Here is a 16,076-nt window from a genome sequence, read left to right on the forward strand (position 1 = left end):
TCGTCCTTCCCATTCGAGATTGAGAACATCAAGTTACGTCATGTGGGGTCCATTACTAAGACTAAAACGACGGCGTAGAGCCTTAAATTAGGGTTTCAACTTTGAAACGAGCCCTTTTGCAACTTATTTTCCACTTGCCCCCCTCATGAACGCGCAGCTCAACCTCAACTCTGAAGGCTGGGGAGTGATATTGCCCTAGATTTCGACATCTGAGTTCAGAATTGCGCCGCTGTAGCTCTTTAAGAGGTGCCTTGTGGATTACTTGGTTGGGATTCTTAAAGGTACCAAATATTTGCAGAATTTCTACAGCAAAATTATATGATCATGCATCCGTAGGATTAGGTTAAAAGCTACTGTGATTTTATTCATATACATGTTGCTGAATTTTGAATCACGGACTTAATTAGATGAAGATGCTCATGGCCAGCATTCGATCGTGTTGTTGTATGAGCTAAAAACAATTGGATTTATTTATTTATTTTGAATTGGAATATAATTTTAATTATTGAACTAGCTGTTTAGTTGATCAGAAGTCTACTTGAACAAGTTAAAGTACCTTGGTATCTTTCTCGAGTCAATCTCAGCCTGAAAATGAAACTTGATTGAGCTCAAGCACTTCAAGCATAAAGTTTGGAGTTGAGCCTAGAGCTTGGTATCCTTTGCTTGGTTGGGAAGCCCCTAAACCTAGCAAGAGCACTAGTTTTTCTTATCTTTCATCCAAGTGTCTCTAATTTGCTTTGGTCTATATTTGAGGTCGGTTGAAAGGTCTACATGCTGATCCCTCTGTAATTCTCAATGATCACTTGCAGTGAAAACCCACTTTCTTCCGAGAAAAATAACTGTAATCAGATGGATGAAGAAAAAGGAGAAAGAGTATCAGGACCAATCTTCAAAGACATAAGGCGTTATTTCTGTGATCATTGTGGAATTTGCAGATCTAAGAAGTCTCTCATCACCACCCACATCCTCACCCACCACCCGGTACCTGCTTTGATTATGCATGGTTTATTCAATTTTTCTAATGACATAGGCCAATGGATTCTTCTTACTTTTCTTTAAACGGGTTTATACTAAACATTCTTTTCAACTTCGGGTTTGGTTCAGGAGAAAATAGACAATGGAGGGAAGGAAGAAGAGAAAGTTTCCACGTCAAATGAATGCCAAGAATGTGGTGCTACTTTCAGGAAGCCTGCTCATTTGAAGCAACACTTGCAAAGCCACTCTCTCGAGGTACCTTTCTTTTATAAGTATTTAGTTCCCTTTGTATTCAAGGTTTTTAATAATGTTCAATAAGCTAATTTATGAAACCTCTCTGCCCTTTTTAATTATATATATCTATATGTATATAATAGTTTTTGAATATTTAACAGTTATAGGTGACAAAAGCCATAGTGTAGAACATGATTTTGGTTTTTGTTAATTGCGTTTATGATAAATATATATATCTCAGTTTTCATGAAGCAAATCTTAGATAACCCAAAAGAAGTCCCTAAGGCAACAATCAAAGGAAGCTGCCCTTGCAGACAATCTGTCATTCCCCTTAATAACACCTATTGTTTTGTCTTGTACTTTAGTACGGCTTATGATTTATGGCTAGTTTGTTTTTCTTCAGAAGTTCATGTATATTAAGGATCAATACTTTTGCAGGAATTGTTTCTTTTTATGAAAATACCAATGGATGTTATAGTGTGAAGCATTGGATCCCACAAAGAGAACTCCAAAATGCGAGAGGCTGCCTTATTTGACTTGAATGAATCAGTATCAGGTTGGGAGACCTCCTGAGAAGCTTCATCAAGTGAGCCTCGGTCACACTGTGTGGTACTTGAAGGTTTGAAGAGTTGTTCATATGCAAGTATGGTTCATTTTGGTTGCTACTTATACAAGTAGGTTCTAATACTTACTTTTCTGTTTTTTCAGAGGCCATTTGTTTGTTTAGTTGATGATTGTCATGCTAGCTATAGGAGAAAAGACCATTTGAATCGTCACCTTCTTCAGCACCAAGGAAAACTTTTCAGTTGTCCAATTGAGACCTGCAATAGCAAATTTGCGTTTCAAGGCAACATGAAAAGGCACGTGAAAGAATTTCATGATGAAGATTCATCTTCCTCTGATGCTGCAAGCCAGAAGCAATATGTCTGCCAGGAAGTAGGATGTGGAAAAGTGTTCAAGTTTTCATCAAAGCTGAAAAAGCATGAAGATTCTCATGGTAAGTTGCTTTCCTTCTTCATTTCTCAAAATTAAAGCATGTGATTTGGTGATGACGAAGAGAAGTAAGCTGATTGGGAGGTGATGTTTTCATGCCTAATGAGTGCTGTTAAAATTATTACAGTTAAGCTGGATTCAGTTGAAGCCTTCTGTTCTGAACCAAGTTGCTTGAAATATTTTACTAATGAGCAATGCCTTAAGGCTCATGTGCAATCATGCCACCAATATATTAATTGTCAAATATGTGGGGCAAAGCAGCTGAAGAAGAACATCAAGCGGCACCTTCGATCACATGAATCAGGAGTTGCATCAGAAAGAATTAAGTGTGATTTTGGGGGTTGTCTCCATACATTTTCAACTGTAAGATACTTGTGAACCTTAAATATGCAATTTATTTACAGTTAATCATAAGAAGTTGAATGTGGTTGTTTTGGTCTGAAGTGTGGAATACTGAAATTCTTTTCTGATTATGAACCTTTTTTTTTTTCCTTTATCACCAAAATACTGAAATATTCTATTACAGAAATCAAATCTGCGTCAGCATGTCAAGGCTGTGCATGAAGAACTCAAGCCTTTTGCATGTAGCTTCTCTGGTTGTGGGATGAGATTTTCATACAAGCATGTCAGAGATAACCATGAGAAATCAGCGCTCCACGTTTATGTTCCAGTAAGTTATTTAGTTGTCAATGATTAAATGCTATTATGAGCTTGTTTATTTCGTCATAGGTATTTTTCGTGATAGACAAAGAGTAATGATTGTAACGACTGTTTCCTATTCAGGGCGACTTCATAGAGTCGGATGAGCAGTTTCAGTCAAGGCCAAGGGGTGGGCGGAAAAGAACATGTCCCACTGTGGAAATGCTTATTCGAAAAAGAGTTGCTCCACCACAAATGGATACGATGATGGATCCAGGGTCTATTCAGGGTTGCTCTTAACAGATGACGGCCAACAGGCCCAACAGAGACTAAATGGGTAAATACAGTTCAGCTAACTTGTATTTTTTAGGTTAATATAATTTATAGCATAAAATATCATAGGTTCTGCTTCTCTTTTCTTCTGTAGTAAACTGAAGTTAGTAATGGATGGGCAGATGTATATTAATATAGTGTGTTATATATGTATTGTTGCCATTTGTGGCTATTTCATCCATAAAATTAATAGTTGTAATACAATAAGCTTAGTTAATTGTAAAACGTCATCTTCACCCACAAAAGAGCCTTTTCCCCTACTGTGATCGGTCTCAAATGCCATTATTATTATTTTGTAAAATGAACGCTTTTAAAAATTCTGTAAATATATAGCACTTTAAACACAACTATGATAAAAAGAAATAACACAACACGAGTAACTGATTCAATAGTTACCGATGTTACTATTTAAAATTATAGTGAACGAAAGGACTGAGATTGGCATCTAAACGCAAATCCAAAATGGCATGGGTGAAATTATCATGAAAGTCTATGCATGATTATCATACACTTCAATCAGTGAGTTCGAGCAGCAAGCATAAAATAATTTACCATCATTTTCGTTAACAAAACAGAGTTAGGGTTACTCTTCGGCAGATGTCTTACTCCTTTTACGAGTTGCTATCTTCTTATTCTTCATATTGCTAGCAGTTATAAATTTATAATCAGAGACAGGCAGTTCACTTAATTTTCCAAACCTTTGCCCATAAAAGTGCCACATCTCTGCCCTGATCCCATGTTGTCAAATGAGGAAATAAAACATCAGTAGAGATTTACCAAAAGTATGCCAGAGCGATGTTGTTAGATGACTTACCAATACGCCAAGAACTGAAATGGTGCATATTTTGCATAGATAAGCTCAACATCCCTTCCAACAGTCTGTACAGTACAACTTTTTGAATGAACCTGCACTTGCTCGGACTCTAGGTCAGTGTCGAATATGAATGCGTCTCATGTGAGTATACTCAATTTATTTTATATGTTTTTCCTTATTGGGAAGATCATACTTTCGTACCCATAGTCGAACATATGTTATATATGGTTCTTGGACATGGATACTTTAAAAGAAAAGAAGTTCAGGTAACATAAGATTAAACCGCTATAGAAAGCTGAAAAAGAAATTCTTCAACAAGGTACATTGGCTAGGGGAATGAATGGGTGATTTACCTGCTTTAAATGCCTGATAGTTTCAGAATCAGCTGGAATCACGTGGTAAAATCTCATACACATGAGCACATTGGCACATGTGAAAGGACCGAATCCATCAATTTGACGCAGCCGCTGAGATAGCTTATCATAACTGGAGAAGCTTGTTTCCTTGCAATCTTCTTCCAGTTGCGTTAGTTGAATATTGCCTTGGACAACCCCTTGCCCAAGTTTCAATATTCGACTTGCTCGGTAGCCAAGATTGCAGCGTTTTGCAAGAAAACTTTCATCAAGGTTTGCTAGTTCTTCGGGACTGGGGAAGCTTCCCATGCCTACAAAGTCAAGGGGTTCTTGGGAAAGCTGAAGATCTGACACTGAATTATCTACTTTGGACTCTGTGAATTTGCTTTCTAAACGCATGGAAACTTTAGACACCCTCAACTTTCTCTTTGACTCCTTCCCTGCGGGCGTTTTAGGAATGAAATCATCTTCAGCAGCCTTTGAACTAGAAATTTGGTGTTGAATTTCAAACTGAAGCTCACAAAGTGCCTTAGCCATGCTCAAAGTTCTTGAAAACCTATAGAATGTAGGGGGTGCTCTTATTTAAATTTGGCCCCAGGTGTATATAGCGGCATTATATCAAATAGGTTAAGGACAGTGCAAAAAATTCAATGGTGATGAAAGGATAATATATGAAAATACATACTGGCAGTTACAGAGAATAATGCACTTGACCATGTCTTCAAATAGAGTAGGGGATCTGAAGACTCTCCCACTGAAACTCCTCAAATACTCAGTTGCTTCTTCTTCTCCATGTAATGCTTCCACAATGCTACGAAACTCTCTCACCTTGTTTTCCTCGGACTCCGACAACCGCAGCATTCTAGACACCTGGTTTAAAAGAGAGTGGCGGTGCGGTGGAGAGAGGGAGGATGCACCGTAAACGCGGAGGTAGAGAGTGGAAGAAGAAGAAGTGGGCGGCTGAGAGATGCGGACGGTGACTGTAAGAGGAGGAGAAGTGAGACGTAAAGGGCGAGAGAAGGAGCGGGAGATTGGATCCCAGTGGTTAGGGGCCAACATGAATAACCCATGGCTGCATATTGCCTTCTCTAGCTCGAATCCTTCCGCTGCTTCGCGTAGTGGCAACTCTACCAACAAGCTGCTACTGCCATTCCCATTCTCCTCCTGCTCCTTCGCCATTTCTTTTTCTGTATTTCGACTTTTCACGGACTACTTTGCTTCTATTTTTTCTACCCCTTAAAAAGAAATATATATATAGTATAAATATATGGTCGTATTTTTATATTCCACTTAAATAAATTATAATTTTTTGCAATTAATAAATTATATATGAAATTTTCAACAAATAAAAAACATTTACAACAGTTCATCCTTCTATTTTATATTTTATTTAGTTATTTAAAAATTAGAGTGAGAAAAACAACACATTTTTTTTATAATTTTTTTTAAAAAATCAGCACCTTTTTTATAATAAAAAAAACGTAAGACATTGCAATCAAACTTGCGTTTTTCACTATTGTTGGTATAAAATTATATTTATTTTCATTACAATAGTATCACTAAACTAGTAAATATATTAATTTTCACCTTTAAAATTATCATTTAATTAAGTCTTGACTTAAATAAAAAGATAATTAAATTTTTTATTAAATACCAGTTTATTGAATCGTATTATGATATTGTATAAAAAATTGGATCTTTATAGGTTAAAACATCATACTAGAATTGCTAAACGACTATTCTAACCCCTTCAGCTTAATTAATTTGTTGGGAGAAAAAAGTCAACAAGAAACATCTCTCAGAATGTCATCACTCAAAAGTATCTTGGTTGCATGTTCCTAGTGGTCATGTGCCAAGCCCTCTTGGACTGACCCGAGTTCAGTTTCACAAAGACAAGACCGGACACATGTACTTGCTGCCGCCCATGGTCATTTATTAAGCAGCTACATACATTGTGCTCTAATGGATTAGGCTTAGATATTTTCTTCACTTGCATCTATTTCAAGTTCCATCACATATTTACAGGAGCTTATAAAAGTCATGTTTCAACCAAATCCTTATCATCAATCAAGTAATCCTAAGAAATCTCATGACAAGTCACATCAAATTTAACCTAACAAGAGAGCATATGAATAAATTATATCAACAAAGTAAAGTAACATGAATCTAGGAACTTCAGATTACATTCTCAAACAGGTTCCAAACGCAACAATTGCATGTATGTATAGCATGTGATGGCATTAAAGTAGTTGGCTTTGACTTTTTTTAAATGAAAACTTATTATATATTTGTTCGTATTTTGATTCTGGGGTGATGAAGTTTGGTCAATCATAAATGTTGTCTGCTGGCAATCTATGCAAAGCTTGAAAGATGGAAGTGTGTATTACCCCCAGTTTAGTTTTAGGGGAGGAGCACTGGGTTACAGGCAGCTTTTAGGATACACACGTATTGATATTGCTTTCAATACTTTAATCAGGAGGAGGGAATTAATCATTAATTAGCACGGAACTTGAAGTTTGCCTCTCTAATATTATCTTAACAAAAGCAATTAACTATAATTTCTGGGTTTTTAATTGATCTGTTTCATTGCTGGAAGATGGATTAATAACTAAGCTAGGTAGGTAGGCTCGTTCTCAAACTGGGCCTGGGTTCCACCACGTGTATCAATAGACCATCTGCCACTCATCTTCTGCTAAGTGAATAATTGGGACCCAAGAAATGCCAAATGGCCACATAATCTGAAGGGCTTGCCACGTGTTACTTAAGGCCTTTGCCTCTTCTAGCACATCCCGCGTGGCTTCTCAAGCTTTAGCCATGCAAAACTAACTTTGACACGTGTATGTAATTATGGCTGCAACGAATAATCGCGTAAATGGATTTTCTTCGGACAGATAACCTTTCCTTCTATTATAAGTGGCGTAGTTTAGGCATCGGAATTAGCCAGACAGTTATACAAAGTACAAACCAAAAAATGCAGCAACGAAAGGACGAGCAAGAAGCCACTGCCGCTAAAACTACTCTGCGGTTACTGGAGAAGACGGTGAAAGATATGCTGGTGGACCAGGGGAGACTAGTGGAAGTACCTTACACGGCCACGCTAGGTGACACCATGAACGCATTGGTGGCGCTACCGGTTGCTGCGCCTCCAGGGCAATGGATAGGGGCTAGTGGCTCAATGATTTTGGAGTCTGATAAACAGACGGGGGCTGTGCGGAAGCACTACATAGGGATGGTTACCATGCTTGATATTGTGGCATATATTGCTGATGACGATGGTAGTAATGATCAGACGACGGACGTTGCTAATCTTGAGAAGAAGATGATGGTGCCGGTATCGTCGATTATAGGGCGCAGTTTTGAGGGACTTAGCTTATGGACTTTAAACCCAAACACAAAGTACGTATCTCTTTTATAACTTAAGAAACTTAATAGAGGATACTTTTTCCATACATTTCATGGCCCGTGAACTTATGGTAGTTTGTTGACCCGATTGGTGCAGCATTTTGGACTGTATGGAATTGTTTAGCAAGGGAATCCACAGGGCCTTGGTCCCAATGGACAGTCAAATGGAGAACATTCAAGGAGTTGAACTTGTGGAGTCTGCATCCAGCTATAAGATGCTTACACAAATGGACTTGCTGAAATTCCTCAAGGACCATGCCTCTGAATTGGGGGAGATATTATCAAGCAGCATAAAGGAAATAGGTTGCTTAAACCAGAATGTTTACGCCATTACCGATCGTACCAAAGTGATAGATGCCATCAAATGCTTGAGGACTGCTTTGCTCAATGCTGTCCCTATAGTTGAGTCCTCTAATGATTTTGAAGAAGATCACCGACAACTCGTAGATGTAAGTCTCTCTCTTCTCAAGGAGTTTATTTAAATCATTTGATTAGGTCAATCCCATTTTCGTAATTCGTGTTAATACCAGGGCGAAGGAAGGAAGCCAATTGGAACATTTTCAGCAACAGATTTGAGGGGTTGCCATCTTTCGGCACTGCAGACATGGTTGCCTCTAAGGGCACTGGAATTCACCGAGCTAGTCTCAAGGAGCCCTTTATTTGCATTCAAGGAGGGGGTGTCGGCGCCAAAGGAAATGGTGAGTTGCCAGCCGCAGGCGGCCCTCGGAGAAGTAATTGAGAAGATCGTATCGAAGCATGTGCACCGAGTGTGGGTGGTTGATGAACAAGGATTACTTGCGGGGCTTGTTTCTCTCACCGATATAGTTGGAGCCCTCAGGGTTTCGTTGTTGTCAAAGATTGACGTCATGTGATCTTCCTAGTCTTGTTGAGAGACGTAACATCTTAGAATCTTTGTTGTCTGCCTGTGCTTTCTGTATATTATAAAAACTTCCTACAAACCTAATTTTATTGTTGGTTAGCTTTTTCCTGTCGTGTATATTATTTTACTTACCTCACCAAAATATTCATGTGTTTTCAGACTTTTTTTAATATGACTGAGCAATTAAATAATATTTTAAATCTTAAATTACGGTTTATTCAAAATAATAATTCAATTTAACATAGTCAAATTAATAATAATAAATGGAATTAGACGCATGAATAAACTCTCATTAGCCTCAAATTCTATTATTATTATATTTAAATTTATATTTTAAATTCCGACCCAAATAAACTAAAGGGCAGATTTTCTGTTTAATGAATTATTCCCAAATAAAAATGTAAAGACATAAATCCCAATTCTATTATTCTCTTTGCAATTGCTCCTAGTTCAAAAGATGGTCTCTTTCTTCGTATAAAAGAAAGGCTGAGGTTAAATAAAAGTACGTAAACTAACTCCGAGAGAAAACAATATTTAAAACAGAATTTTTTTCGGGTTTTCAGGTGAGTTTGGATGTGTTCCAGCGCTGGCGTTTTGATAGATCCGTATAAAAGGTTTTTTGGCCAAACTACAATCGTTTAAACAAACTGAGCAGAGGAAAAATCAAACCCACGACAAATCACCAATGAAATCAAACTTTTCTAAATTTTAACAAAAACGTTAAAAAAACAAAGTTTTCTCCCTTTTCTGGGATAATTTTCTCACCTACATTTCTTTGGAAACTTTGCCGTTGTATTTTTCCTTCCCTTTCCCTTTATATATATCCATCCCGCAGTATCTTCTTCTCATGTTTCGTTCTATTAGCACTGTTAACAACCATGAAACGGGTATCTTCCGCTAATGTTTTCAGTACCATCGCCACAACGACCCTTCTTACCTCTCCTTATAGACCTCCCGATAAGGGTAACTGCAAAAGCAACAACGTTAAAGTTATGGGTAATAAGAAAACAGGCGTTCATGGCAATGTTGCTGATTATCACGTTTTCAATGGCGGCGTTCATTCTGGGAAACCCTCTTTCATGAAGTGGACACTCAATGACGTTGTTAACGTGGTGAGATCTCATCGGATACCATGTGTTTTCGCGGTGGGGATGGTGTTTTTCATGTACGTGGAATACACGATCCGGATGGTGCCTCATTCCTCGCCGCCCTTGGACTGGGGGTTCCTCCTCACCCGCTCTTTCCATCGCGCGTTGGCTTCGCGGCCGCTACTTAACACGGTTTTAGCAGCTCTTAATACGGTAGTTTAAAGCTTTTAATTTTTCTTTAAAGATCCTTTTTCTTTTTTCCCCTTTTTCTTGAAATTAATCGCTTGATGTACTTTGAATTTGTTTGCAATATTAAGCCAAAAAAAAAAAAAGGTTTGAACCCAATCCAACTTTGGTTCCATTTATGTTGTGTTTAGGTGTTCGTTCTGATGCAGACAGTTTATATAGTATGGGCATGGATAATCGAGGGTCGGCCAAGGGCTACAATCTCTGCTTTGTTCATGTTTACATGTCGTGGGATTCTTGGTTGCTCAACGCAGCTCCCATTACCTCAGGTTAATACTCCATTTTTATGTTTTTCCCTTTTCCAGTTTTTGTTTTATCTTTTTTTGGGCTAAGATAGCACTGTCTTTTTTCTTCTTCTTCTTTTTTTTTGTGTGTGTGTGTAGACATGAAATCGAGACTTTATTTTATAGATATTAATTTGATTGTAAATTGGCTGATGAATGGCAGGAATTTTTAGGGTCGGGGGTAGATTTTCCAGTAGGGAATGTGTCGTTTTTCCTTTTCTTCTCAGGGCACGTAGCCGGAGCAGTGATTGCATCGTTAGACATGAGACGAATGCAGAGACGGGGAATGGCTTGGTTATTTGACATTCTCAATGTGCTTCAATCACTCAGGCTGTTAGCTACCAGGGGTCACTATACTATTGATTTGGCTGTTGGCCTTGGTGCTGGAATTTTATTTGATTTTCTTGCTGGTAAATATGAACAAAGCAAGACAACGAAAACCTCCACTTTCTCTCGTTCCATGAAAGAGATTTGTTAACCCTTCACTCTTTTAATGATTTCCGGATTTAGATGCTACTCAGCAAGCTTCTTATATGTATATATTTTCTATCATACTGTAAACATTATCATCTGGCATTGGTAAATGGCAAACACAAAACTCTCGCAAATTAAAAATTCCAAAAATTAAATATACCAATACCAAACATGTATCTATTTTGATATTTCGAGTATGGTAACATAATTATTAAAGGGTCCGAAAATGATGAGATTTTGAGTGGTACCTATCACCGACCGTGTGGCCGAAAAGGGTCGAGTTGAGACGGAAAGAATGACCAAGTTGTTGCCATTCCTCGCACGCTTTTGCGGCTGTTTTTAACTTCGCTAGACAAAGAACTCAACTTGGCAAGATAGGAGGATAACTTTGCTTGGATAGGGAGAGAGAGGAGACCTACAAAAATATGTAAACCATGGCAACTAGATTAGTTAAAACAAGTAAAGGGCTAAAACAAACAAAACCTGACTACAAAAGTATATGGATGTCGTTTCACCACATCTCTTCTAATCTAAACAAGCAACAAATACCACCTTCCTTTTTCTATTATCCACAATTTCTTCCCGCATTTTAAAAGACTATATAATTTGACAATAACCCCAAAATCTTCAAATTTTGGCTTTAGCTACAAACCGACCATGGCTTCTATAAAACCCAGTTTTTCTTTTGAACCCACTAATTGAGTCGACACCATAATGGCTTTAATCATATCTGCATTGTTAAAGCCCAACTCCTTACCTTTTTCACCTCTTCAAAGAGTAACACCAACAGCCAAAACTAGACGTTTCTCTTGCAAAGTCCTAAACTCTGGCCATCCAGACTCGGAATTAAATCAAATACAGAGAAAGCAGAGTCCTTTGGGCTCAAGTTTTGTAACTCAATTACGTAGGAGTTACAGCAATGGGGAAGTGTCGGCTTTGGCTAATGGGGTGTCAGTTGTAGCAAAAGAACCAGACCATGATTTGAAAACCCAGGGTAGAATTTTGTTCTCTGATGTGGTGGTGCAAAAGAGGAGGGAAGTGTTTTGGAGGGGAAATTGGAACGCTTTGGATATAGCCTCTGCAGGTATTGTCTTGGCCATGCATTTACTCAGCCTTTGCGCACCTTTTTACTTCAATTGGCCTGCTTTTTGGCTTGCTGCTGGACTCTATTTGGTAACTGGACTGGGGATTACATTGTCTTTCCATAGAAATCTTTCTCATAGAAGCTTCAAGCTTCCGAAATGGCTGGAGTACTTGTTTGCTTATTGTGGAGTACAAGCACTTCAGGTCTGTTCTTTTCAATTCCTTGAGAAATACTTCCATGCGAATGGCAATCTCATTTGATTGTTGGTTTGGGGATTTCAGGGGAATCCAATTGATTGGGTTAGCACACACAGGTACCACCACCAATTTTGTGATTCTGAGAGAGACCCCCATAGCCCCATTGAAGGGTTTTGGTTTAGCCACATGAACTGGCTCTTCGATACCAGCACTGTAATTGAAAAGGTACGTCTATTTCTCTATCTCTTCCTCAAACATGTAAGGTCTCATATATATATATTCATTGTTTTGTATCAATGGAACATTTGCAGCGTGGAGATTCAACCAATGTTGGGGATTTAGAGAAGCAACCCTTCTACAGGTTCCTTCAAAGTACCTATATCCTTCATCCAATCGCACTTGGAGCTTTGCTATTTGCTCTTGGTGGGTTCCCATTCCTAGTCTGGGGAATGGTAAGCATGTTCCTCAATTTCTCTATCATTCTATATTTTGAGGATTAGCCTATTTTGTTTGATTAGTGGGCCTTCCACTTGCCACAGAGCTAGTGGACCTACTTTCACGTGAACAGAACATAGCCCAAAATGACAGAAAGTTGAGAAAGCAAAGCATGCTAAATTCTAGCTTGTGGACGGGATCAGAAGCTGGAAAAGTCTTATCCACTTGATTCTTTAAGCTCTGCCATGCTTATATTGATGCAGTTTCGACAGTTTAACCAAAACATAACAAAAGAATAAATAAGAGTACATTTAAGAACAGTACAAAGCCAACGCTGTAAGAATCTTGAGGTTGAGGTTGAGGTTGTCATGCCTGTTGTGTTACACTTTGATTAGTAAGAATGAAGATGAAACAAATTTGGGTTGGAGCAGTTTCTATAAAATTTAATTTTCCACATGTGAAACGTGCATTAGTGAAGAGAAATAAGCTCATCTGCATGCGTTGACATGAAACAATTGGCAGGGTGTGAGGACAATATGGGTATACCACATCACTTGGCTTGTAAATTCAGCTTCCCATGTGTGGGGGAGGCAAGCATGGAATACTGGTGATCTGTCCAAGAACAATTGGTACTATTACTGACTTCCCTCACTCGCTCATATATATTTATACATATATATGGTTCTTGTCTGTTGATATCTTTTTATCAAGGTACTGGTAAAGAATGTTTTCTTTCAGGTGGGTGGCATTGCTTGCATTCGGAGAAGGTTGGCACAATAATCACCATGCATTTGAATACTCAGCCCGACATGGTCTGGAGTGGTGGCAGCTGGATTTGACATGGTATGTAATCAAGTTTCTTCAAGTTGTTGGAGTAGCAACTGAGATTAAGCTACCTTCTCAACTTCACAAGCAAAAGATGGCTTTCAACAACTGAGGTGTCTCTATTGGAAACCCTTCTATTCTAATCTTCAGGGCCTCAGGCCTTCATTTAAAGGAGCTTGCTTAACAATGATGACCCTTAGCTGTGAACTAGATTTCCTCACTCTTTACCTGAATTCAAGTTCCATTATCAACAGCCTACCCCAAAAGTTCTTAAGGCTTGAAACTGCAACATTTCGCTGTGTTTGTTGAGACCTGTTGCAATAAATATAAAGGTTGAACCATAGTTAATTTATAACTTTGATTCTTTTCATTGTTAATAAGTATTTATTATTTATTATTATAAAGTTTTTATGCCTGCAATTATCATAATTAATTCCAGGCGGTCGTAAATATTAAAATTATTAGGAGATTAAAAAATCAAAAGACTAATCTGAATTTAACATTAAAATTAGGTATGGATGAATTGTGAATATTTATTATATTAGGAATACAGCCTCGCTATGCATGACTTGTCTTTTCAGTTATATTTATTTAATAATTAAAATTATAAAATAAATGTTCAATATATCAAATTTTATTATTTTTATTTTTTAAGATTTTAACTTTTTAATTATATGGTTTTTTTTATAATTTAGGAATTTAGATTTATGGGTAGAATTTTTATTTTACTAAACGTAAAATAATGTTTAATAATTTTTTGATAATAATATTTAATACTTTTTTTGTTTTTGAAAGTATTTTTTAATTTTATTAAGAAATGAAATATTTAAGTATACAATTTACCAATATGTTTTAAGTAAAATTCTTTTCAAAAGTATTATGAAAATAAAAAGCAAATTACAAAAAAAAAACTCTCACAATTAAAATATAAGGGTAAAAGTTTCAATAAATGTAATTTAGTAATTAATACTAAAAAGTAAAAATGCATTATGAAAAAAAAAAGGTAAATACCAATAATTCAATTTTTTTATAGAGATAATTCAACTTTTTAAATTGATAGATTAATTAGAAAATTAGAGAGATTAAAATGACTAATAACCTTAATTACTCTAAAAGAATTAAAGCAATTGTGAAGAGAAAGACCATTTTTAACTCTAAAGACTCCAAAGGGAGTAAGTGTTATTAATTGGATATAATATTCGGTTTTTTTTTGAAAGGTTTTATTTTATTTTATTTTGTGAATGAACAAACTATCTAAATGAAATTAATATAGACAAAAATTTACTATTGTATCAATTTTAAGAACAAGTAGTAATTCTTTAGGAATGCCTTTGAACACCTGCGTATCTGTACTCCTTTCTGTAGCCATATTAGCAATGTGATCTGCAACTTGGTTTCTTTCCCTTGGAATATGCTTTATCTTCTATTGTTGCAATGCTTGTAAGTTTATATGGATTGTAACGTCCCATTTTTGCCTGGGGCCCAATATGACCCAAACCAAAATCAAGCAAAAATTAAAACCCAATTAGAATGCCGGTCCATTTACAACAGGCCCAATATGGCCCAACAAAACCCAAAACAAAAAACAAGCCTAGAGTCCCAACCCAAATCAAAATTAACCCTAGCCCAAAACTAAACCCTTTTTAGCCAAAAAACCCTAGGTGCGCCGCACCTAGGTCTGCCCCTAGCCGCCAGCCTCCTTGCACACCCTCTGCCACCATTGTCGGCCACGGGTACCTGCAGAAGAAAGGATCACACGCAACAACACAATCCAAATCGCAAACGACAAAAAAATAGAAGTTTAAGGATTTTAAAATCGGTTATATAAGCCGAATACGAGCATTGTAATGATTTCTTCCTTTTTTACGAACATTAGAAAAATAAAAACAGAAAACAAGTTTCGAAGGTATATTTTCTTTTTTTTTCTATTTTTTTTACATACAACTAGTAAGAACAAAGAAAGAGAAAGAAAAACCTCGCCTGGAATAGCCCCTCAAGTCCGGTCGTCGGAGTCCCTTTTCCCGTTGTCGGAATCAGACCTAAAAGGAGGGCTAGGGGTGCCCTCTCTTGGTCTTTTAGGCCAAAGAAGGTTGGATCTTTGAGCACACCAAAAAACCGGGGTTGAAATGCCTCTTTTGCGCAACGCCGGCCACCGGTCATGGTGGCACTACAGCGGCGCTCACGGCCGAAACTCTAGGCCGAACGGGGTGGGGAGCTCTCTGAAATTTTTTTTTAAATGAGATGAAACTGATTTTCTTTGGTTTTTTATTTTATTTTATACTAAGTATGGAACGACACCGTTTTGGGCTTAAGCAGCCATGGCCTAAACGACGTCGTTTTACATCATTCCCCCCCAATAACCGCGCATGCGACCCTACCCTCCAGGGGATCCGCGCGTTTTGGCTCTGAGGGGATATTTGCGCAATCGGCCCCTCCTGCTTTGCGGCGTGTTCAATACGATCCTTTTTTATTTTTATTTTTGATTTTGGCTACAAAGTTTGCTTCCGATTCAATCTGGTCCTTCGACCATGCGCAGATGCTGCCCCCTAAAGCGGCGCCGTTTAAAGGACGGGGAATATTTCCGTTTTGGTCCTCGGCCTTCGCGCACCTTTGATTTTGGTCCTATTCGTTTATTTTAATACAGTTTTTACTTTAAATTCCATTATTGTCCCGATTTAATCCCTAATATGTTTTATTTTAACGTTAACCTTTTTTCTTCATATTATCATTTTTAGCAGTTTTCATTATATATATATATTTATTCATTTTTTAATTTTATAAACATTATTTATAATAAACCGTACTATATCATTTTAGATA

The 16,076-nt window shown here is 37.4% G+C and overlaps 5 protein-coding genes across 7 annotated transcripts; 4 read left to right on the plus strand and 1 right to left on the minus strand.

The window, feature by feature from the left end:
* Positions 1-94: 94 nt before the first annotated feature.
* Positions 95-3,399, plus strand: LOC107906459 (transcription factor IIIA). 2 transcript variants are annotated; one of them, XM_016833451.2, is made up of 7 exons: positions 95-281; positions 810-981; positions 1,105-1,230; positions 1,918-2,206; positions 2,330-2,565; positions 2,729-2,872; positions 2,986-3,399. In XM_016833451.2, the coding sequence occupies exons 2-7, from the start codon at positions 850-852 to the stop codon at positions 3,139-3,141; spliced, it is 1,083 nt and encodes a 360-aa protein (XP_016688940.1). In that variant the 5' UTR covers positions 95-281; positions 810-849; the 3' UTR covers positions 3,142-3,399. The 2 variants fall into 2 exon arrangements, with proteins under 2 accessions (XP_016688940.1, XP_016688942.1); XM_016833453.2 differs by lacking the exons at positions 95-281; positions 810-981 and adding an exon at positions 1,648-1,828 and having other exon boundaries at positions 1,104-1,230.
* Positions 3,400-3,555: 156 nt separating this feature from the next.
* Positions 3,556-5,593, minus strand: LOC107906457 (uncharacterized). Of its 2 annotated transcripts, none has more exons than XM_016833450.2 (4): positions 5,027-5,593; positions 4,342-4,897; positions 3,989-4,080; positions 3,556-3,902 (listed from the first exon to the last, which is right to left on the minus strand). In XM_016833450.2, the coding sequence occupies exons 1-4, from the start codon at positions 5,518-5,520 to the stop codon at positions 3,758-3,760; spliced, it is 1,287 nt and encodes a 428-aa protein (XP_016688939.2). In that variant the 5' UTR covers positions 5,521-5,593; the 3' UTR covers positions 3,556-3,757. The 2 variants fall into 2 exon arrangements, with proteins under 2 accessions (XP_016688939.2, XP_016688938.2); XM_016833449.2 differs by having other exon boundaries at positions 4,342-4,918; positions 5,027-5,563.
* A 1,671-nt stretch (positions 5,594-7,264) lies between these two features.
* LOC107906460 (SNF1-related protein kinase regulatory subunit gamma-like PV42a) lies at positions 7,265-8,728 on the plus strand. The gene is made up of 3 exons (XM_016833455.2): positions 7,265-7,737; positions 7,841-8,192; positions 8,274-8,728. Exons 1-3 carry the CDS (start codon positions 7,313-7,315, stop codon positions 8,613-8,615), a joined length of 1,119 nt encoding a protein of 372 aa, XP_016688944.2. The 5' UTR covers positions 7,265-7,312; the 3' UTR covers positions 8,616-8,728.
* Positions 8,729-8,876: 148 nt separating this feature from the next.
* LOC107906462 (phosphatidylcholine:diacylglycerol cholinephosphotransferase 1) lies at positions 8,877-10,849 on the plus strand. Its single transcript, XM_016833457.2, has 3 exons — positions 8,877-9,924; positions 10,089-10,226; positions 10,405-10,849. Exons 1-3 carry the CDS (start codon positions 9,502-9,504, stop codon positions 10,717-10,719), a joined length of 876 nt encoding a protein of 291 aa, XP_016688946.1. The 5' UTR covers positions 8,877-9,501; the 3' UTR covers positions 10,720-10,849.
* Positions 10,850-11,281: 432 nt separating this feature from the next.
* Positions 11,282-13,604, plus strand: LOC107906461 (palmitoyl-monogalactosyldiacylglycerol delta-7 desaturase, chloroplastic). The gene is made up of 5 exons (XM_041093674.1): positions 11,282-12,002; positions 12,081-12,221; positions 12,308-12,448; positions 12,954-13,060; positions 13,170-13,604. Exons 1-5 carry the CDS (start codon positions 11,430-11,432, stop codon positions 13,366-13,368), a joined length of 1,161 nt encoding a protein of 386 aa, XP_040949608.1. The 5' UTR covers positions 11,282-11,429; the 3' UTR covers positions 13,369-13,604.
* Positions 13,605-16,076: the final 2,472 nt, after the last annotated feature.

This window comes from Gossypium hirsutum, chromosome D05 (genome assembly GCF_007990345.1).
Source record: "Gossypium hirsutum isolate 1008001.06 chromosome D05, Gossypium_hirsutum_v2.1, whole genome shotgun sequence".
Lineage (NCBI taxonomy): Eukaryota > Viridiplantae > Streptophyta > Magnoliopsida > Malvales > Malvaceae > Gossypium > Gossypium hirsutum.